The 23707-nt window shown below is 37.8% G+C and overlaps 1 protein-coding gene across 4 annotated transcripts in view; it reads left to right on the forward strand.

The window, feature by feature from the left end:
• LOC150109505 (BMP-binding endothelial regulator protein-like) overlaps positions 1–23707 on the forward strand; it is a 356022-nt gene that overhangs the window by 224016 nt on the left and 108299 nt on the right. For all 4 annotated transcript variants that reach the window (XM_090408745.1, XM_090408720.1, XM_090408731.1 and 1 more), the window contains exon 12: positions 10642–10780. In XM_090408745.1, the coding sequence (XP_090264871.1) occupies positions 10642–10780 (139 nt within the window). The remainder of the gene's footprint in view (positions 1–10641; positions 10781–23707) is intronic.

A 23707-nucleotide genomic window follows, 5' to 3' on the forward strand; every position in this document is an offset into this window, starting at 1 on the left:
ACAGCATGAGAAGGGTGGATGCTCCAAGAGGAGGTGCATGCATAGACAAGAAAGGAATGGGATGACCTGGGATCGAGAGGAAAGAGTTGGAATTGGGGAGGGTTCTAGAATGAATGGGCAGAAAGAGAAATGGCCCCAGTCGAGCATGGAGAGATCACATCAAGTGAATGGTATCGGTGGAACTAGCTGCAGATCTAGAAATGAGTTGTTGTGTTTATATACAAATGCTAGAAGTATAAGAAACAAGGCAGATGAAATGGTTGCACTAATTGCCACCCAAAGATTATCAGAATGAGTGAGACATGGTTGGAAGAGAATGATATCTTGACAGGAATGGAGATGGAAGGGCATGATGTGTTTCGTGACAATAGAAGGGGTAAAAAGGAGGTCTGTTTTAGGGCCATTGCTGTTTAACTTGTATATTAATGATATTGGTGAAGATTTTGATGGAGATATTCAGTTTTTTGCAGATGATGCAAAGTTGGGATGAACCATGAAGAGTAGTGAAGATGTTGTGGCCTTAGAAGAAGATTTGAATAAATTGAGTGATTGGGCACGGGAATGAGGATGTGAGATAAATATTGCAAATGTAAGGTTAAGGACGTGTAGAAGTAGGGAGATTCTTGTTTCATTGTATAAGGCATAGGTGGCGAACCTATGGCATGCGTGCCAGAGGCGGCACGTTCAAGAATTTTGCTGGCACGTCAACGATTTACAGGTGATATCCTTTTATACGATTATAAATTATTCAACTTTTTTTTTTAATTGTTACAATACGTACAGGTTTAACTTTGTTTTACACCAGAGAGCAGCTATGAAGATGTGCATATGATTTTTGCTGTATTAACAAAAGGTCGCGCGACCCAAAGCTAAAGGCAGCCTACAATTGTTGAGATGAAATGCTAATTCTCTTCAACAGAATTCCATAACATGTGAAACTGTCATAACAACATTCACTATATATTTCTTAGTTTTAACACATTCACGACGGGGTGTCGTTAATCGTTCTGACGGAACTTCTCTTTATTGGTGTGCTCAACTCACACAAAGTTTCAATCTTTGGTTGAATTTTATTGCTGCTTGTTTGCATTTTAGCCTGGCACAGGAACTCACACATGCATTATATAGCATATTTCAATTCGTGGTAGAATTTTATTTGAAGTTAGCCTTTGTGATCTGTCATAATGACATCAAGAATTTCAAATGCAATAAAACAAACACTTATTTCATGTAATTGAAAAATTGGACAAGAGTTTATAGTTAGATATTGTGTTTCCAGTGCAACATATGGTTTTGCTTGGGTCTATACAGCATAGTTTCTGTGAGAGGGGACATGTGATTCATTAGTTAGCGCCATTTTTATTCCAGCTGACTCTAATTGCACTATTTGTTGAGAAATATATCACACAGCCTGCAAAATCCTCCATACCTTAATGAGGGATACAATAAAACTACTTGTTTTTCTTGCATCTGCAGTATAATTTCTGTTGGGGAGGGCGTGTTGTTAATTGCAGGGAGCGAGTTATTATCGCCTTGACGTGAACATGTTTAAACATTTTTCGTGTACTAGGCATATGCAAACTTTTTAATGTCTTTTTTCGATGGTGAGTTACAATGCATAAATATCTTTCTCACTACTATTTTTTTTTTCAAACCAACATAATGAAAATCAGTTTAATAAAACAATAATCAATTTTACAATGAATAACATTATAAATTTATATATAAATAAATATTATAAATAAAATAAAATATTATTTATAAAATTATAAATAATTATTTATAAAATATTATATATATATATATATATATATATATATATATATATATATATATATATATATATATATATATATATATATATATATATTATAAATTTATTACTAAATAAACAAATAAATTAAGTTAGATTAATTTTCTATTAATATTTCCCCTATTAAAAACTGTGTGGCATGTTGGTAAATTTTTGGCATGCTCTGGCACATCAACAACTCGATTTACAAATATTTGGCATGTGCAGATAAAAAGGTTTGCCACCACTGGTATAAGGCTTTGATTAGGCCACACATGGATTATTCAAAATCCTCCATACCCATATCCATATTATGCCCAGATTTGGTCACTAGGTTTTCAGAAGGATGAAGAAATGTTGGAAAGAGTTCAAAGGTGACTGACTAAGATAGTTTCTGACCTCTGGAATGTCGAGTATGAGGAAAGATTGAGAAGATGTAATTTGCAGAGTCTGCTGGACAGGAGGAAGAGGGGAGATATGATAGAGAGCTATTAGTTGATAAGGGGTTGTTATAGGATCAAATATTGGAGAGGTTCTACAGAAAACAGTGGGAGATAGGGGGGGGAGAACCAGAGGTCATCCCTGAAAACTGTATAAAGAGGGTGTGAGTAGGGGATTGAAAGACAGGTTTTTTTCGTGTGCAGAGTTGTGAATGATTGGAATGCCTTGCCTGAGAGTGTGGTGTCTACAAGGAGTTTGAATGTGTTTAAGACACGGTATGGATGAGCTGTGTGGGTGTGATAAAAGGACCTCCTAGATGAGTCTTTGACTCCACAAGGTCTTGGAATAATAATAATAATAATAAATATCCCCCTAAACTTCAAATTTCTATTGATCATTATCCTAAGATCACTTGCCTCTTCCAGTAGTGTTTGTTTCCTCTAATATAATGCTACCAATAGAGTATGCAGCTTTCTATTGCTGGATACGTGTTGACGTGTCTAAGAAGAGCTCCTGATTGAGATAAATTATTCTAGGAATAATTAAGTATATATGAAGAATATAAGACACAGGCCAGAAGAGTGACTAGTGTGGTAAGGAAAGCGAAACTGGAATATGAGAGGAGATTGGCCCTAAGATCCAAAGAAAATCCTAGGGAATTTTTTAGCTATGTGGCCAGTAGGAGGAGAAATGACTGTGGAAGAATGATATTGTGGGATAAAAATGAGAATAGAGCGACTGATGGAGAGGACATAGTAGAATTGTTCAATGAACACTTTATTGGAGTATTTCATCCTAGAGGAGTCAGTTTTAATGCTAGAGGGATAGGGCTGGTTCGAGGTTTAGAGGTAGAGGAGGAGAGTGTGTTTCAGATACTGAGTACTCTGGATGTCAGTAAAGCTTTGGGAATGGATGGTATTTCACCATGAATTTTGAGAGAATGTGCTAGGGAACTGACAGTGCCTTTAACCTGGCTTTTCAATGAAAGTCTGGCTGCGGGAAAGGTGCCCAGGGAATGGAAGGAAGGTAAGATAGTGCCATTGCATAAGGGTGGTAACAGACTGGAAGTGTCTAATTATAGGCCAGTCTGTGTGTCATCAGTAGTTGTTAAGATTGGAGAAAGTAGTGAGAGACTGTATACAGCATTGGGCAGATGAGGGTAGTGTTATCTGTGAGAGTCAACATGGATTTGTGAAAGGGTGCTTTTGTATTAGCACTATGCTAGCCTTTTATAATAAAGTTACAAGAACATTAGATGAGGGAGAAGCATATACTGCAATTTTCTTAGACTTAGCGAAGGCATTTGACAGGGTGCCACATGATAAGCTGATATTTAAGTTGCAGTCTGGATGGGTCTGGATGTCAGATTGGTCAACTGGATTCAGGATTGCCTGTCTGATAGGTATCAGAGAGTTGTGTATGGTGGAGCAGTTTCAAGGAGACAGAGGTTACAAGTGGGGTCCCACAGGGCTCAGTACTAGGACCTATATTGTTTAACCTTTATATCAATGACATTGCCAGTGGATGGCAAGGGGATATTCAGTTGTTTGCGTATGATGCGAAGCTGGGAAGGATTATTAGTAATAGTGCAGATGTGGTAGCCCTGCAAGAGGATTTGAATAGGCTAGATAGATGGGCAAATGAATGGGGGTGGTCAGTTTAATGTAGCAAAATGTAAGGTCTTGAGTTTTGGGAAACATCGATGGGATGCTGCATACTCTATGGGAGGAGTTATACTGGAGGAAACAGGGGAGACAAGAGATCTGGGGTTGATGATTGATAGAAACCTGAAGTTTATTGGACATATTGCAAAAGTGGTGAAGGTAACAGAGAGGATTGCTGCAATTATGAGAAGGACACTGACCTGCAGAGATAAGAGGGTTATCATTCCGTTGTATACGTCTCTGATCAGACCACACTTGGACTATTGTTTTCAGATTTGGTCTCCAGGATTTGAAGGGGATAAATTAACTGTGGAAAGGATACAAAGACAGATGACAAAGATGGTTTCAGGACTGTACTAGGATAGTTATGAGGATCGGCTGAGGGAATGTGGATTGCAGAGTTTGGGGGGATAGAAGGAGAGGTGATATGATTGAGACTTTTAAACTGTTGAGAGGTGGTTACAGGGTTGACACTGGGGGGGTTCTTTCGCTTGGTTGAACAGCGGGAAGGAGTGATGACAAGAGGCCATCCCTGGAAGTTACGAAAGGAAACTGTGAGCAAGAGGGTGAGGAGTGGTTTTTTTGCGTGGAGGGTGGTTGAGCCATGGAATGCATTGCCTGATGGAGTGGTGAGGACGAGAACGGTCAATGAGTTTAAGGAGTGGTATGATAGACTTTGTGTTTCTTAGGGAGGGCCTCCCCTCGATGAGTCTTGACAGACTTTATGTTCTTAGGAAGGACCTCCCACGATGAGTCTTTTGACTCTATGGAGGCCTGAATAATAATAATAATAATAATATTAAGTATTACATATTACAAGTAATACTTAATTGGATTGGAAAATATTCCAATCCTCTCTTCTGACATATTCTAGCTCTTATGTTATTCAATATTACTGCTCTTCTGCTCAGCTTGTAATTGTCATACCTAGGCAACACTCACACTATCTTTCATTTCTGTGTTTTCTTTTGTACAACCTCAAACAAGAATCTCATATCTCTCACCGTCCAATTTACATTGCCTCTCAAGTCATTAGTTCCTACCATCACAATCATCTCATCGACCCTTTCACCTCTCTTAATTGCCATAGCCACACTTTCTATGATAAATAGAAAGTGTAGCTTTGGCAATTAAGTGTGGGAAACACTCCTCATACATATATGAGAGTGGCAATTAAGAGTGTCAAACACTCCTATATATGTGTGTGTGTGTGTGTCCTCACAGTTAGCCTAGTGGCATTGCACTTCGCAACCATATGCCTGAGGAAGGATCGTCCTAGGTTCGATTCCCGTCGCCGACGTAAGGAGCTTAAGGATCTTCTCAGCCATAGCCACGTTAGCCAGTCTTGGGCATGGACAGCAGGGTTTTTTCCGCCAGTTTTTCTGGGGTTTTTCATCTCTGTTCACCAGGCAAACTGGCCTGGTGAACACACAGGGATACAGCCAAGAATACTTACAGTCATAGGGGTGACCATCCTATCCTCGTACTTCGGTTACGAAATCCAAGCATGCTTGGAAGGTTGTGGGCCTTAAAGGCCTGTTAAAGCCATTGGCATAGGATGGGATAGGGAACACTCCTCACGCATCCTATCTTGCACACCACAGATCATTTAGTCCCCATATATTACACCTCTTACCACCCTGTTCCTCAATTGTTCACCTGTATCCCTCACTCTCTCTCTCCTCTAACACTATCTCTCTCTGTGTCCCCCTACTTACCTACCTTCCTGACATCACTCTATCCCTTACTCCAGTGCTCCCTCACATTCTTCTTATTCCCTCTCTCCTACTGTTTCCATTCTCTCCTCCTGTATCATTCTCATCTCTCTCTCTCTCTCTCTCATATCCTCTCTTTCTCTGTTCCTATTCTCTCCTCTTCTATCATTCCCATAACACTCTCTCTCTCTCTCTCTCTCTCTCATTCCCTCTCTTTTACTGATCTTATTCTCTCCTCTTTTATCATTCACATAACTCTCTCTCATTCCTTCTCTTCTACTATTCCTATTTTCTCCTCTTCTACCATTCTCATAACTCTCTTCTATGTATCTATTCTCTCCTCTTCTATCATTCCCATAACTCTCTCTCTCTCTCTCTCTCTCTCATTTCCTCTCTTCCACTGATCCTATTTTCTCCTTTTTTATCATTCACATAACTCTCTCTCATTTCCTCTCTTCTACTGTTCCTATTCTCTCCTCTTCTATCATTCCCACAACTCTCTCTCTCTCTCACTCCTACTCTGATTCGCCTTGCATTCATCTCTTCCATTCGCCTTGCATTCATCTCTTCCATTCGCCTAATCTCATCTTTCACTCTTTTCATCTCATTCTCTAGACATTCCATCTGCTCTTTCAGCTCATCTGTTTCTCTCTCTCTCTCTCTCTCTGCAAGTCAGCCACTCTTGTTTGCCATCCATTCATCCTCCCAATTGAAACTATCTCCGAAAACTTCACAATCGTTCAACCTTTCCACACTCCCCACTCTCATTTTTTTCATGCATGTTTCTCTTGTTATTCTTGCCCTCTATCATACTACTCATCTCTCTATGTGGAGAATCTCTCACCTCTGACTCAACGATGTCTGCTATAGTCTCAATGAGGCCAGTTATAATCATCTCTAATCCCCACGTTCCTCCCATTGCCTGATTTGGCACATATACATATTTCCACTTCTCTCACCTGCCACATATACAACCGCTGGGACGCATACATTCCACAAGTCCTGCATGCCACAAAATTCCTTATTATATCATGCAAAATGGAGTCCTTAAATGGGGAAGGACTTGGTGATATGCCATTTGCAATTTTAGCTGCTGCTGCCGCTATTATTCAAAATAGTGTCGAGGAACTATTACAACTAAATGCTAAATAAGTATAAGTGAGTATAATTATAGGTATAACTATATAAGTTAACTATAAGTATAAAACATATTTAAGTATACTAAATATCTAAATAATGAAAATTTATGTTATCTCTTCTTCTCTTCCACTGCTATGCATCCGATTCTACACACACACACACACACACACACACACACACACACACACACACACACACACACACACACACACACACACACACATTCTGATATTTATGTTCCGTATGCTTACCAAAGTTCTTGTATGACTTTTGTTTAGCTACTTTTACCCACTACTTTGCTACCTTACATTTTTCTTGGTGGTCTCTCAGAGCATATGCTGATTTACTTGCTAGAAACTTTTGATATACTTTCTTCTTTTCCAAGACTGTCTCTTTAATTTCTTGAGTCCACCATGGAGTTCTGATTTTTCTATCCTTGAAACATCTCTTCATCCTTCTGAAAACATCTTCACTACACTTCATGGTTCGTCCCAACTATGCATCATCTGCAAACAACTGAATATCTCCATCCAAATCTCCACCTATATCATTAATATACAAGTTAAACAGTGATGGACCTAAAACAGACCCCTGAGGCACTCCACTAATGACATTCCTTTTCCTGATTATCACTCCCCCATACACAACTTGTTGATACCTATGAGATAGAAGGCTCCGATCCAATGCACCAATCTAATATCCAACCCCATCTGCTCTAGTTTGACTGTCAGCCTATCATGAGATACTCTATCAAAAGCCTTTGCAAAATCCAAGTATATTACTGTGTATCCTTTTCCTCTGTCCAAGGAAGTAGTCACTTTATTGTAATAAGTAAGTAGATTCCTAAAACATGACCTCCCTTTAGCAAATCCATGCTGTCCATCAAAGATAATACCATTGTTATCAACCCAACTCTGGATCCTAGTTCTCACAAGCTTCTCCAACAACTTAACCACAACACCTGACATACAGATAGGCCTATAGTTTGATGCTTGAGTTCGATCACCTCCTTTATGAAGTGGCACAATCTTGCCCTCCTTCCACTCTTTAGGAACCTGACTGAGTGCAAGACTCATATTAAAAAAATATGTCAAGGCAGGTGTCAACTCCCTGGCACATTCTTTCAGAATACGTGGTGATATATTATCAAGTCCCACAGCCTTATTAATATCTAGTTTACTCAACTCCTCATACACCTCTTGCTCACCTACAGTCAGTCTCTCCTCCCCATCATCAACTGCTCTCAATCCTTCCATGAAGTCACATTCACAAGATTGAAAGATCTTTATGAACTGTTCATTAAGTATCTCCACCACACATTCTGCATTAGCTGTCTTTATACCATTTTCTCCAATCAATGTCATCCTTCCATAATTATTCTTTCTTTTGCTGTCTACATATTGAAAGAATTCCTTAGGATTCTTTTTTGGCTTCATTAGCCAACTGCTGTTCATACCTCTCTTTAGCTACCCTCACCAACCAAGTCATCCTCCTTGCTTGGTCTTTGTAGACCTCATGGAATTGGTTATTTCCACTTCTCTTATGCTGCCTCCACAATGCCCCTTTTCTCTGTATCGTATGCTTAATCTCTTTATTCATCCATCTCGCACCCACCTTATTTAACCTTCTCACCCTTGGAATACATTTAGACATTGCATCTACTAAACAGTTTTTGAAAATCCACCAAGCTGCATTGATATATTTTCCAGCTAACTCGTCATTCCACGCTACACCCGCAAGCTGTCTCCTGAGCTCTTCATAATCACCTCTCTTGTAGTTCCACATATACCCTTTTCTCACAGAGATCCTCGCACTACTGGCAACCACCCAGGTAATCACCTCATGGTCACTCTCACCAATTGGTGGATGATTTGACACCTCATTTATAATTACATCCTCTGATTAGATGACCAAATCCAAGACCCTCAATTCTCGTGTGTCCTCTGTTAAATACTATCTGAGGTAGTTATCCCTCAAAAACTCAAGAAACTAATTTTCTTTACTTCCAGTTGCTATCTCATCATTGCAGTCTATATTGCCATAATTAAAATCACCCATAATGATCATCCTTTTCTTATTTACTTGGCTAATTTCATTGCACATTTCATTATCACCACCATCCAGATTACCTGGTCTATAACAACATCGCACCAAGTATTTGATTCCATTCACCTCTATCTCACACCATACGGCCTCAAAACCACTGGCACTATTTCTGCATCTCTACTTTATATGGACATAACTCTTTCTCTATCATCAATAGCACTCCCCCTCCATTTTTATCCCTTCTGTCCTCACGAAACACATCATACCCTTCTATCTCTATTCCTGCCAGGATGCCATCCTCTTCCAACCATGTCTCACTTATTCCGACAATTTTTGAGTGAACAGACACAATTAGTGCAACCATTTCATCTGCCTTGTTTCTTATACTTCTAGCATTTGTATACAATCACAACAGCTCATTTCTGGATCTACAGCTAGTTCCACTGATACCACTCACTCGATGTGATCTCTCCATGCTCGACTGGGGCCATTTCCCTTTCTGCTTATTCATTTTAAAACCCTTTTCAATTCCAACTGTTTCCTCTTGATCCCTGTCATCCCATTCCTTTCCTTCCTACAGATGCTCACCTCCTCTTGGAGCATCCACCTTTCTCATGCTGTGTACCCCTGTCCACCCTGGGCCTCCCCATTTCCCTGCTCCTCTTGCACACCCATTCTCTCATTTTCTATACTCATACCACTCACTTCCCCATTCATAACCACCTCTTCAGTCATCCTGTCTTATTCTCCAGCTCTTCCACATCACTTCCCACTCGATCTGATACATTCTCTCTATTCATTTCTCTACCTTCCAGCAGCAATCTCTCCAAGCGACTCACACCATAACCACTCAAATGCAGTCCATCACTCCCATACAGCTCTCTTCGTCCCTCAAACTCATTTCACCCATTAACAAACTGTACTCCCGTCTCCTCACACATTTCAGCCAGCATATCATTCAGAATCCTTGCTCTCCGCCTCATATCTTTTGGAAGGTATTATTAGTGATAATTTGTCCATGTCCTGAACAGAAACCCGAGGTACTAATCATTATTATAAGCTGTGCACTTTTCTCAAAATTTTTCAAAAAATATTTCTGTTTGTTTGACATTCATTTACTATTCTGTTGTTTACATGACCAACAATGACCATCTTTATCTTGTTCTTTATATCAGCTGTCTTCTCTAATGATCAAAATATTCCTCCACTTTTTCTTTAGTAGAGCTTTCTGTAGGCCCAGTAGTCTAATTGTCCAATTCCCCATTTTGGTGTTTCTCTGCAGCACCTTACCTGATACTGCCTGCCATTTAAGAAGATTGTTTTCATATTTTGTTTTGAATACTATACCTACTCCTGTTTTCACCTGAGTATTATTGCCTGAATATGACATCTTGCAATAGTTACTTAGAAGAATCTCACCAATTTATATCTTCTTCATTTCAGTATCAGTTATGTTGACATGGTGTCTCTAATTCTTTTCCATTGATACTTCTCACACTGATAGTGCCTATCTTGAATTCTGCTGATGTTGAGTTGGAGTTTGTTTGTTGCAATAGGTGACTTTTCACTGTCCATCTTGATTCCCTGATGAAAACAGCAGGAGCATTGTTTAACTTGGCAATGCCCCATCCGAATGGAATTTCATCATGTTGTATAATCATTTCAAACATACAGTTTTGCATATTCCAAAATTCATCATGAAAATAAATGTTTGGATCAAAGTATTTCATTCTTTTCTACTTTAAAGTTTATAGCTTAAGGGATATAATGGCCTATATATTTATTTCAAGGCCTATGAATCAATTATGGTTTTTCTTACTGCATGACAGGTTTCTTTCTTTAGGTTGATGGCATCAAAGTTTTATTGAATCAGAAATTTGGTGCAAAAGTTGGTAATAAGCGAGTCAAACTTCCATATGTCAAGCTAGGTTCTCTCTCCATTGTTCAGGAGAACTTCACCATTGTACTGCGATCTACAATAGGTAAGGCTTTTGCTTTTGTTTTTAGAACATCTAACTAATGATTTAAATGTGATTATAGTAACTATTTTGTTTTCGTGTGATACTCATCTGCTATCAGTTTTGCTATGTTTCATGTGTGGTATTGATATAAGAAAATAAAGAAGGATGAAATCCATTGTTCATCAAGTAAGAAAAAAATACTGATATTTACATATAAAAAAATTCCTGAAAATGCATTACAAGCACCTTGGATTTACATAAATTCAGCATGAGTTTTGTTAGTATTTCACTACTTAAAAGAAATAATATCTAAGAAAACTACATTTTTCAATTTTATTATCAAGGTTCCACTGAGCTAAATAAACTGTTTCAAAATTTTTTAGTTCTAAAATTTGTGGTTAGCCATATGCAGACTTTGGTGAGGAAAGGATATATGTGGAATTACAAGGCTGTTGATTATGAAAAGCTTAGGGAGACAGCTAAAAGCTATAGTATGGAATGAGGTGTTAAGCAGGAGGAAGATGAATGCTGCATGGGAACTGAACAAAAGATATTTACAACACTGATATGTGAATGTATTCTGAAGATCAAAAGACTGAATAAAGTAGGTGTCAAATGAATGAATAAATGGATTAAGCATTAAATTTGGAAGAAGAGGATACTGCAAGGACAGATGAATAAGGATAGCAATCAATTGCATGAGGAGTATAAAGAGAAGGCCAGGAAGGTGACTCATTTGGTATGAACAAAACTACAGTGTGAGTAGAAATTAGCAAATCAAGCCAAGAAAAACACTAGAGAGAGATTTTCAAATATATAACAAGTAGAAGGAAGGATGATTATGGTAAGATTATAGTAATATCATCGTAGAATGATAACCGCTGCAGAAAACATCTGAGGTATTCAATGAACAATTTATAAGAGTGTTTCATCCTCATCAAGGTGAAATAATGAAAAACTCAGATGTAGAGGACATAGGAGAGGATGGCTTAATTTGAGTGAGCAGGAGGTATATGAGGAAATAAATAAGCTTGATGTCAATAAAGCAATAGTTTGATGAATATCAACATCGCCACTTGTCTTAAGGGAATGTTCCAGGGAAATGGCAGTAGTATTGGCATGACTGTTTAATAAGTCTTATAACATCACAGATTCCAAGAGAGTGGAAAGAAGGTAAAATTTTTCTGCTGCATAAAGATGGTGATAAGGTTGTGGCTACAAATTATAAGCCAATCTGTATATCTGGAGTTGTAGTTAAGGTACTGCAGAGATTGGAAAGAATTAATTATTGAATAGAATTAAAGATTGGAAAGAATTAATTATTGAATAGAATTAAAGATTGGAAAGAATTAATTGGTGAGAGTGACCATGAAGTGATTACCTGGGTCTTTGCAAGCAGTGTGAGGACCTCTGTAAGAAAGGGTATATCTGGAACTACAAGGGGGGGGGTGATTATGAAGAGCTCAGGAAACAGCTTGCAGGTGTAGCATGGAATGAGGAGTTAGCTGGAAAAGAGATCAATGCAGCTTGGGGGATATTCAAGAACTATCTAGTAGAAGCAATGTCTAAATGTATTCCAAGGGGCAGAAGGTTAATAAGGTAGATGTGAAATTATTATTATTATTATTATTTTATTATTATTATTATTATTATTCAGGCCTCCATGGAGTCAAAAGACTCATCGTGGGAGGTCCTTCCTAAGAAACACAAAGTCTATCAAGACTGATCGAGGGGAAATTCCCCCTCCTAAGAAACACAAAGTCTATCATACCACTCCTTGAACTCATTGACCATTCTCGAATGGATGAATAAAGAGATTAGCATGCGATACAAAGAAAAAGGGCGTTATGGAGGCAGCATAAGAGAAGTAGTAATAACTAATTCTATGAGGATTACAAAGACCAGCCAAAGCAGGTGACTTGGTTGGTAAGGGTAGTAAAAGTGAGGTATGAAAAGCAGTTATCTAATGAAGCCAAAAAGAATCCTAGGAAGTTCTTTTGATGTGTAGCCATCGGGGAAAAAAAAGAATGATTATGAAAAGATGACATTGATTGGAGTAAATGGTATAAGGACACCCACTGCAGAAGATATAGTGGAGATGATGCTTAATGAGAAGTTCATAAAGGTCTTTCATTCTTGTGAATGTGACATCATGGAGAGATTGAGAGTAGTTGATGATCGGGAGGAGAGAGACTGACTGTAAGTGAGCAAGAGGTGTATGGGGAATTGAGCAAACTTGATATTAATAAGGCTGTGGGACTTAATAATATATCACCACATATTCAGAAGGAATGTGCCAGGGAGTTGATATCTGCCTTGACATATTTTTTTAATATGAGTCTTGCACTGGGGTCAAATTCCAAAGGAGTGGAAGGAGGGCAAGATTGTGGTACTTCATAAGGGAGGGGATAGAACTCAGGCATCAAATTATAAGCCTATCCGTGTGTCAGGTGTTGTGGTTTAAGTTGTTGAGAAGCTGGTGAGAACTAGGATCCAGAAGTGGATTGACAACAATGGTATTATTTTTGATGTACAGCATGGATTTGCTAAAGGGAGGTCATGTTATAGTAATCTACTTACTTATTACAATAAGGTGACAGCTTCCTTGCACAGAGGAGAAGAATACGCAGTATTATACTTAGATTTTCTAAAGGTTTTTGATAGATTACTGCATGATAAGTTGATAGTAAAACTAGAGCAGATGGAGTTGGATATTAGATTAGTGCATTGGATTGGAGACTGGTCATCTGATAGGTATCAGCAAGTTGTGTATGGGGAGCAATATCCAGGAAGAGGAAAGTCACTAGTGGTGTGCCTCAGTGGTCTGTTTTAGGGCCATTGTTGTTTAACCTGTATGTTAATGATATTGCAAAGATTTGGATGGGGATATTCATTTGTTTGCAGATAAGCCAGCAAAGGTTGGTCGAGTGGTAGAGTCTCTGCTACTAATGGCTCATGCAAAAAGTTAAGCAAGTTTGAGTGCGGTTAGTAGTTGGAAAGGGTTCAATCGTTCGATGCTGTTGGCACCCTCTCCCTCAATGAGTCTTTGGACTCCCTGGAGGTGTCACATAATAATAATAATAAATAGGTTGATAATAGCAGTATTCTATGTGCTTATCAGTATGGGTCTGTTAAATGAAGATCATGTTTTACTAACTTACTTATATACTATAACAAGGTGACAAATGTCTTGGATAAAGGAGATGCAACCTTTCCAAGATTGTCTGGTGTGATCAAATGATATGGACACAGTATTGAAAATCTTTTATCAATTGTCTATATTAGTACATTCACTGGGATTGTATTTATAGTGGAGTTTTACAAATTTAGTAACAATAGAAAATGTTGATGGATTTTAAAACTTGAATAAAAGTAGTTAAACAAAATGTTCAAAAGAATGCTAGGATATTGTAATACATTTTATTCAGACAAAGATTACAGTCAATGAGAAACCTGCGACTGTTTTTCTTTCACCAATTCTTGGATATGAGGAGGAGTGATTGAAAGGGCATAACGCAGGTCATTCGCAACAGTTGAAAAGTCTGACTCGCAAAGATATGTCAACACAAATGGAAGCAATGTATGAATAGCTCTTTCTGCTACTTTTGGGTAGGAATCACACATCAAGAGCCTAAATTCTGTGATTAAATTCTTGCTCTCTCGAATATTTCTTGCTCTCGAATCGGTCTTCAGCTCCAGAAATTCATCTCCAATCCATTTCCCAACATAATTTCTACCATTTTGAGTGCAAGGTCTGGTCAAAGGTTCCCCAATTGTATGTGGTTTATTCTACTTTGTTATCCCCAGTGCTACAACATAAAAAGCTTCAGTAACCTTGTGGTTCATTCCGAGTGCTCCTGTTGAATCCAGCTTCATTTATTTGAGAGCTTCCCATGACTTTCAAAAAAGCTTTTGTCCTTTTCCTTGTTTTGAGAATGAACATTTTGCAAATGTTGCTTCATCTTTGTTGGTTTCATAGAATTATTTGACAAAGCTTTGCTACAAATGTCACATTGAGGCCTTTCTAATCCATTGATGATGATAGATGTGAATCCATATTGAATATATCATGATGGGCTAAAATAATGTACAAGTAAAAAAATGTACATGTGCATAGTACTATATGCATCTCAGAATTGCAGGTGAAAGCAGAGTGATAATAATCTTAATATTACCCTTACAGCTTCGGCACGTCACTGTTGCTGTGCTAACTTCACTGTTATCAGTTTGCAACTAATAGTGACAGTTGAAAAGATGTAATTTGACCTTGATAGGTAAGGCTTATTCAGCTGTGTTTTAGTGTGAAGGTCATGTGTACAACAGGTCAGATTTTCTAAATATGTTGAATATATTTTGGTTAATAATAAATGTTCGTTAATCTCTTTAAAAATGGTGAATATTTGTGCTGTTCCCGGATGTAAAAATTTGTATCATTAAAAAATCTAAAAACTCTGAAAATCATATTCAGTTTCACAGATAAATAAATATATAAATAAAATTTATAGGTTTACAACCCAAAATTTTTTTGCAGATTTCTTTTCGAATGTCCTATGATTTAAGCCAGTGGTTCCTAACTTTTTCGAAGACACGGAATACTTTTGATTATAAGAAAATTTTGGGGAACACGAAAAGCATTAGGATCATAAAACTAACAATAATGTGCATGGACCTGCCTTTTATAAAAATGGAACTTATTTTAATGTGATACTTGAGCTTGTTGGCTTTTGAAGATTTCAGCAATATCAGGTCTAATATGTGATATAGCTACCCTCATCTCTTTGTAATAAGTCTTTCACACTTTTTAGTATTTATATTGGTTAATATTGGGAAACCGAGCTCACACAAATATGATGTTGAAAGCTAACAAAATTTTCAGTGCCCTTGTGGAGAGAGCTGGGTTTTCGGCTTCGACAAAAATCCAAAATTCCTCAAGAGTTATTTCAGAGAATTTCATTTTTAGAGTACGATCCATTGACAAGGTAACTAATTGTTCTTCTTCTTGTAACAAAAATTCACAACTCGATATCATTAACTGTGCCAAAAGAATTTCGTATCCAGTTATAATTATGTGTTTTTAAGAAAGGAAAGTAACTTGAAATCTTTTCTTCCAATATTGTTAAATGTTCTGTTATAACGGAAATAATTCCCTTGATATTTTTATTATGGAACGAAGGAAACTTATCCACTGTATTTTTTTCTGATATGGGTTTTTCCAAAGAGATACTTTTTTTTTTTTGAAAAGCTGACAATTTGTCAATGGATGTCAAAATATTTTCATTTTTCTTCTGGATACTTGTATTAACACTAGTTAAGTAATTAAAAGTATCGGCTAAATATTCCATTTCAGCACACCAAATATCGTTTTGAAGACATTTTACAAAAGCATCTGCACCTTCATTTTGAAAAAAGGCCAATAATTTATTCTTAAGTTCTAAAATTCAGAACAGCACTTTACGCCTGGATAACCATCTTATTTCAGTGTGCAAAAGCAAAGATTCATACTAGGCTTCCATTGATATGCAACGTTTTTTAAAAAGGCGTGCTTTTAAAAGTCTTGACTTGATGTCATTTACCATATTTACAACTTGGTCTAGTACTGATTTTAATATTGCCGGTAATGTTTTTGAAACTAGGGATTCTCTGTGCAAAAAACAGTACGTAGATATAATATTTGGCTTTATTTTCTTTGCAAGGGTAACAAATCCTTTAATAGAGCCTACCATAGATGGAGCACCGTCTGTACAAATTCCTACACACAGCTCCCATGAAATTTTAAAGTTTTCTAAATATGACATAATAGAGTTAAAATATCTTGTCCTGTTGTAAGTTCAGTAAGTTCTCTGCAGCATAGAAATCGAATCATATTTCATTTTCATTAATGAAATGAACGAATCCTAGGATATGAGTTTTACAGCTAATGTCAGCGTACTCATCTATTTGTAAAGCAAAATGTTGTTTGAAAAGTTTATTGGTAACTGTTTTCTCATTATCATCTGACACATCTTTAATTTTATTTTTTATTGTATCATTCGATTTGAGGAATTTTCATAATTTCCTTTTTTGCTTCGTCGCCAAACATAATATTTACCATTTTGCAACATGCTGGTAAAATAAGAGACTCTGCTATAAGTATGAGGTTTTAATTTTACAGCAATTAATTCAGCTACCTTCTATGATGCAAGTTGTGCCTTATCAGAAATTAGCAGTCTTTTCAAAATATTTTACTTGTTTAACTTGCATCTTCAACAACAATCTCTTGAAATAATCTTTAGATTTTGAACAAGATTGGTGTGCTTCGTAGCAAGGTGTCATGTGACATCTTTCACCACTTGTTACCTGTTCACGGAACACAAGTGTTACGGGGAACATCGGTTAAAAACCACTGATTTAAGCTATAGTTAATTCTATCTAATGACTTCAGTAATTATGGGCATTAATTAAAATATTTTAAATATAATGATAAACTATTAAGAAAACGTTTTTGTTTGGATAGAGACCTACAAGTTAGTAAGGGGTTGTTATAGGATCAATATTGGAGAGGCTCTACAGAAAATAGTGGATCAGGGGTCATCCCTGGAAACTGTATAAAGAAGGTGTAACTAGGGGAGTGAGAAGCAGATTTTTTTTTATGCAGAGTTATGAATGATTGGAATGCCTTGCCTGAGCATGTGGTGTCTGCAGAGAATTTGAGTGTGTTTAAAGCATGGTATGATGAGCTGTGCATATGATTATTATTATTCTTTTCAGCCATTTCTGTCCACTACTGGACGAAGGCCTCCTCCAGTTCTTTCCACCTTTCTCTGTTCTTGGCAATGGTTGACCAATTTTGATTCATCACTTCACCTTCTTTTAGGTCGTCCTCAGCTTCATTTCCTTTCTTTTGGAATCCAGTTCATTAGTATAGTAGCCCATCGCTCATCTTCTCTCCTGGATAGATGTCCGGCCCATTTCCATTTTAGTCGCTTATGGTGAAGAATGATGTCAGTGATGTGAGTTTGGCTTCTTATCCAGGTGTTTTGCTTCTTATCTTTTAATGTAATGCCCAGCATCAGCCTCTCCATTTTTCTTTGAGTTGTTGTTAGTTTATTTGCCAATGCTTTTTTAGTGATTATTATCATTATTATTATTATTACTTAACGCCTCCAGGGAGTCCAAAGACTCATTGAGGGAGGGCACCTACTGTAAAACTCTCTGTCTCCACCACTCATCAATCCACTAGCTACAACGAATTGCAACTACACCAACGCCATCTACTGCCCACACCACTAGTATTTTCACAGACAATCACAAACATCCATGCCCACAGCGGGATTCGAACCGGCAGCCTTTTGGCTGGAGAGCGGATACGCTAACCACTCGGCCAACCAGGCCAGATGATAAAAGGACCTCCCAGATGAGTCTTTGACTCCATGGGGTCTTGGGTAATAATAATAATAATAATAATAATAATGCATGCAGTATTTATAATTCGTGCCTAACACATAATCCATCCCCACTCAGTTACCCCTGGGGGGAATCCACCCCCATACAATCTATCCCAGCAGTTGGGAACCACTGGAATACGAGGTGTGGCTATTAAATAACGAGACTGGTTGCTACAATGTGGTTTATTATTACAATTGTACAACTTAATTGTATCCCTTTCAACATACTCCCCTCCTCTATCTATACACCATTGCATATGAAGTCGGGTGTTATCTGCTTTAGTAGCGCTTCAGCGAGTAAGGTGGATGGTCCAACACTGGGATCTTCTTATCAGCCAGATACTGCTTTATAGGCAGTGCACTGTAGGCTGGAGCATTGTCCTGATGGAGAATCCAAGTGTTGTTCTTCCACAGATCGGGTCTCTTCTTCCTCACTCGTTCTCTCAGCTTGGCCAGAACCTCAAGGTAATGATGTCAGTTAACTGTCTGACCCTCTGGTACCCATTCAACCCCACACCATTGATATCAAAAAAAAAAAAAAAAAATGATCAGCATTGCCTTCAGTTTTGACTTGCTCATTCTTGCTTTTTTCATCCACCTTACCATGATCATCACCATTCACCTTACTCACCGGACTTAGCTCTATGTGACTTTTACCTTTTTCCAAAGTTGAAATCAGTCAGTGGATGAGGAAAAGGAGAAAATGGCAGTGCTACTAAAGCATACACCTGATAACACCTGATGACTTACAGCACTGCTTCCAACAATGGAAAATTCGTATGCAATGGTGTATAGATAGAGGAGGGGAGTATGTTAAAGGGGATAACAATTAAGTTGTACAATTGTAACAATAAACCACATTTTTGCAATCGGTCTTGTTATTTAATAGCTACACCTTGTAGATTGTATGAATGGGCAGATATATGGAATTATCAGTTTAATGTTGCAAAGTGTGAGATTTTGAAATTCGGTAAACAATGATGGGATGCAAAGTATACACTGGGTGTAGAAACTTTAAAGGAGATAGTAGAAATCTGGGAGTGGTAGTGGTGGACAAATACCTGAAATTCAGGGGCCATATTGCACAAATTGTGAAATCAATACACTAACGTGCAAATGCACGTTAATGTATCGAATTGGTAACTGGTTTTCTGATGATATCAGAGAATTGTATATGGAGGAGCAGTATCAGAGAGTAATAAGGTTATGGAGTTTCACATTGTTCAGTACTAGGACCATTACTATTCAGTATTTATGTTAATAATATTGTCACTGGATAGAAAGGTTGGCAAATGAATGGGAATATCTGTTGGTAGAGTTATCTACCACAGTTGATAGAGTTCCACAGTTGGTAGAGTTATCCTTGAAGTGGAGGAAGCAAGAGATTTTGGAGTGAATGTTGATAAAAATCTCAAGGTTAGACCTGTTGCAAAAGTTGTGAACACAACCAAGATAACTGCTACAGTATCGAGGAGGACATTGACCAGCAGAGATAAAAGGTGGTGGGTCTACTGTGTAAAGCTCTGATCAGACTATATCTGAATTACTGGGCTTGAATATGGCCACCAGGATTTGAGCAGATGAGATAAAGTAACCTTGCGGAGGTAGATAACAAAAAATACCAATACACTTTATAGTGTCTTTACAGCTATGAAGACAGAAATGAGACATACAAACTACAGAGTTTTGTGAAGAGAAGATGGGGGGGGGGGGTATGATTGAGACATTTAAGCTGTTGAAAGATATTTACTGGATTGATAATGGAAAGTTTTTCATATTGTAGAATGAGGGGGAAGGAATGGACTGTCCTTGGAAGTTGAAAAAGAAAGTAGTAAATAAGAGGGTAAGAAGTAATTTTTGAATCACCTTTTATCATCTCTGACACCTTTTACAGTTCTTTATCCCGCATTTCTTAGCTTTTTTCGATAGCCTCCAGATCTTTCTGACACCTTCCTGATATTTATTTTGTGCATTCTTACCAATCTTCCCACAACGTTTTACAAATTACATTGCTTTCTTACATTTTTCTTTGTATTTTCTCTGCTCACATGTTGACTTTCTTTGCTAAGAACTTTCAAAACACTTTCTAGTTTTCCATTCTCTCTTGAACTTCCTGAGGCCACCGGGTAAACCTGATTTTTCTATCCTTGTGAACAACTTCACCACTTGACTAAATCACTCACTGTTTTCTTCAGTCTGCTAACGAAGAAAAAAACGAGAGGCACAGACCAGGTTTGGCGTTGGTGCTGTGCCTCTCGTTTTTTCTTCAATAATATTTGTATATTATTTTCTCTTTGTATAGTCTATAATTCACCTCTGAATGCTACTCAACTTCAGCTCTTTTTAAAACTTTCTTATACATGTTTCTTTTCAAAATGACATTCATTATTCTATTCAAACTAAATGGTAATCACTTGCTATTTCAAATCTCCCTATGTGCTTGTGTCCTGAACCAGTGAGAAAATATCTTGTCTAGTATTGTCAGGTGTGCCCTCACTCCAGGTGATTGACTACCATGTGTTTCCACCATGTCCTATGCTGTGCCTCTCTGCTACATTCCTCGTATGAGAGATAGGTCCATTCTTTTATATTATTTTTCATCCACTCTAGTCTTTGTCTTCCTCTCCTTTTCTTTCCTTTAACAGTTCGTTCAAGAAGTATCCTTTGTAGGCAATTGTGTCTAAGAATATGTCTGAAATAGCTGACTTTTCTCTTTTTAAATTCTTTTATTGCGTTTCTGTTTTCACCCACCATTTCTAATACCTCTTCATTTGTCTTTTTGTTTTTCCATGATATCCTCAGAATTCTTTACAGCATCTAATGCTTCCAGTTTTTTCACACTCAGATTGGAAAGCGTTCATGTCTCTATTCCATATAGTAATGTGGACCATGTGTAACATTTGGAGATTCTTAGTCTTGTTTTCAAATTTAGTTCTCTGAATGTCAGTAGGCTGTTCGTATTATTGAAGGTTGACCTTGCGATTTCAATCCTTCTAATTTCATCTTCTGTCCTTCCATTCTCTGTGGTCAAGTGTCCAAGGTATATGTATGTTTGCACTTGTTCTAGTTTATTTCCTTAGAAGAGGAATTGGTGGCACTGATAGCTTCAGCCTGGCCAAAGATGATTGGGATCACTGAGACGTGGTTGACAGAAGAGGATATAATAACAGGAATAGAAGTAGCAGGATACAGCATTTTTTGGCAGGATAGGAAGGAAAAGCATGGTGGTGGAGTACTGCTTATGATAAGTGATGACTTATGTCCTCTAAGAGTGGAGGCTTTGAAAAGCAGTGATAATAATGATTTTAAAAGCATATGGTGTGAGGTAGAGGTGGGAAAACAGGATATTTAGTGGGATTTTGCTACAAACCAAGGAGCACAGAAGATGGGGACCAGGAGATATTTAGACAGTTGAGCCTGGCAAGTGCAAGAAGAATGATTGTTATGGGAGATTTTAACTGCAGCAGTATAAATTGGGGAGAGGAAGATGCATGTAGTAATAAGGGAATGGAATTTCTAGAATTCTTGAAGGACAAAAGGCAACATGTAATAGATGGAACAAGAGGTTCAAGAGCTTTATTGATTTGGTCATAGCATCAGAAGAGTTGATAATAACTGAGATGACATCTCTCCCACCAGTTGGTGAGAGAGTGACCATATGGTTTTGACTTGGAAGACGAATAGACATGCAGGAATATCAAAGAGACGGGAACATATGTGGAATTATAAGGCAGGTAATTATAATAGTCTTATATATCAACTTGAGGAAGTTTCATGGAGGGAGGAATTGGAAGGCCGGGATATCATTAGGGCTTGGGAAATTGTGAAGGAATATTTGTTAGCATTATTAGTAAGCTGTAGTCCACACGGGAAGAAGAGGACACAATTTGGTGTAAAGTGGATGACAAATAATATTAAACAGGAACTGCATGTGAAAAAGCAGCTATGGAAGAGATATAAGGAGACAGGTGCATAAAGACTATAAGACACAGGCTAGGAGAGTGACAAGTATGGTAAGGAAGGCAAAACTGGAATATGATAAGAAATTGGCCCTAAGATCCAAAGAAAATCGTAGGTAATTTTTTAGCTATGTGGCCAGTAGGAGGAGAAATGATTGTGGAAGAATGACATTGTGGGATAAAAATGGGAATAGAGTGACTGATGCAGAGGACATAGTGGAATTGTTCAATGAACACTTTATTGGTGTATTTCATCCTGGAGGAGTAAATTTTAATACTAGAGAGATAGGGCAAGTTCGAGGTTTAGAGGTGCAGGAGGAGAGCGTGTTCCAAATACTGAGTACTCTGGATGTCAGTAAAGCTGTGGGACTGGATGGTATTTCACCACAAGTTTTCAGAGAATGTGCTAAAGAACTGGCAGCTCCTTTGACCTGGTTTTCAATGAAAGTCTGGCTACAGGAAAGGGGCCAAAGGAATGGAAGGAGGGTAAGATAGTGCATAAGGGTGGTAGCAAACTGGAAGTGTCTAATTATAGACCAGTTTGTGTGTCATCAATGGTTCTTAAGATCTTGGAGAAATTAATTAGAGACCGTATACAACATTGGGCAGATGAGGGTAATATTATCTGTGAGAGTCAACGTGAATTTGTGAAGGGGGGGGGCGCTCCTGTTTTAGTAATATGCTAGCCTTTTATAATAAAGTTACAAGAGCAGTAGATGAGGGAAAGGCATATACTTCCATTTTCCTGGATTTAATGAAGGCATTTGACAGGGTGCCACATGATAAGCTGATATTTAAGTTGCAGCACATGAGTTTGGATGTCAGGTTGATCAACTGGATTCAGGATTGGCTGTCCGATAGGTATCAGAGAGTTGTGTATAGTGGGGTAGTTTCAAGGGAGAGTTACAAGTGGGATGATTTACTCCTCCAGGATGAAATGCATCAGTACTGGGACCTATATTATTTAACCTTTATGTCAATGACATTGTCAGTGAATTGCAAGAGGATATTGAGTTGTTTGCAGATGATGTGAAGCTGGGAAGGGTTATTAGTAATAGTGTAGATGTGGTAGTCCTGCAAGAGGATTTGAATAAGCTAGACAATGCAGCAAAATATAAGGTCTTGAGGTTTGGGACACATTGATGCAATTCTGCATTTGTTATTAGAGAAGTTGTACTGGAGGAAGTAGGGAAGACAAGAGATCTGTGCTTGATGATTGATAGAAACCTGAAATTCAGGGGACATATTGCAAAGGTGGTGAAGGTAAAACGTAGGATTGCTGCAATAATGAGAAGGATGCTGACCTTCAGAGATAAATGAATTATCATTCTGTTGTATAAGACCCTGATCAGACCACACTTAGACTATTGTTCTCAGATTTGGTCCCTAGGATTTGAAGGGGATAAATTAACTGTGGAAAGGGTACAAAGGTGGATAACAAAGATGGTTTCAGGAATGTACAATGTTAGTTATGAGGATCGGCTGAGGGAATGTGGACTGCAGAGTTTGGTGGATAGAAGAAGGAGAGTTGATATGATTGAGACTTTTAAACTGTTGAGAGGTGG

Source organism: Typopeltis vanoorti, chromosome 2 (genome assembly GCF_054136105.1).
Source record: "Typopeltis vanoorti isolate ZY-2024b chromosome 2, IOZ_Tvanoo_1.0, whole genome shotgun sequence".
Lineage (NCBI taxonomy): Eukaryota > Metazoa > Arthropoda > Arachnida > Uropygi > Thelyphonidae > Typopeltis > Typopeltis vanoorti.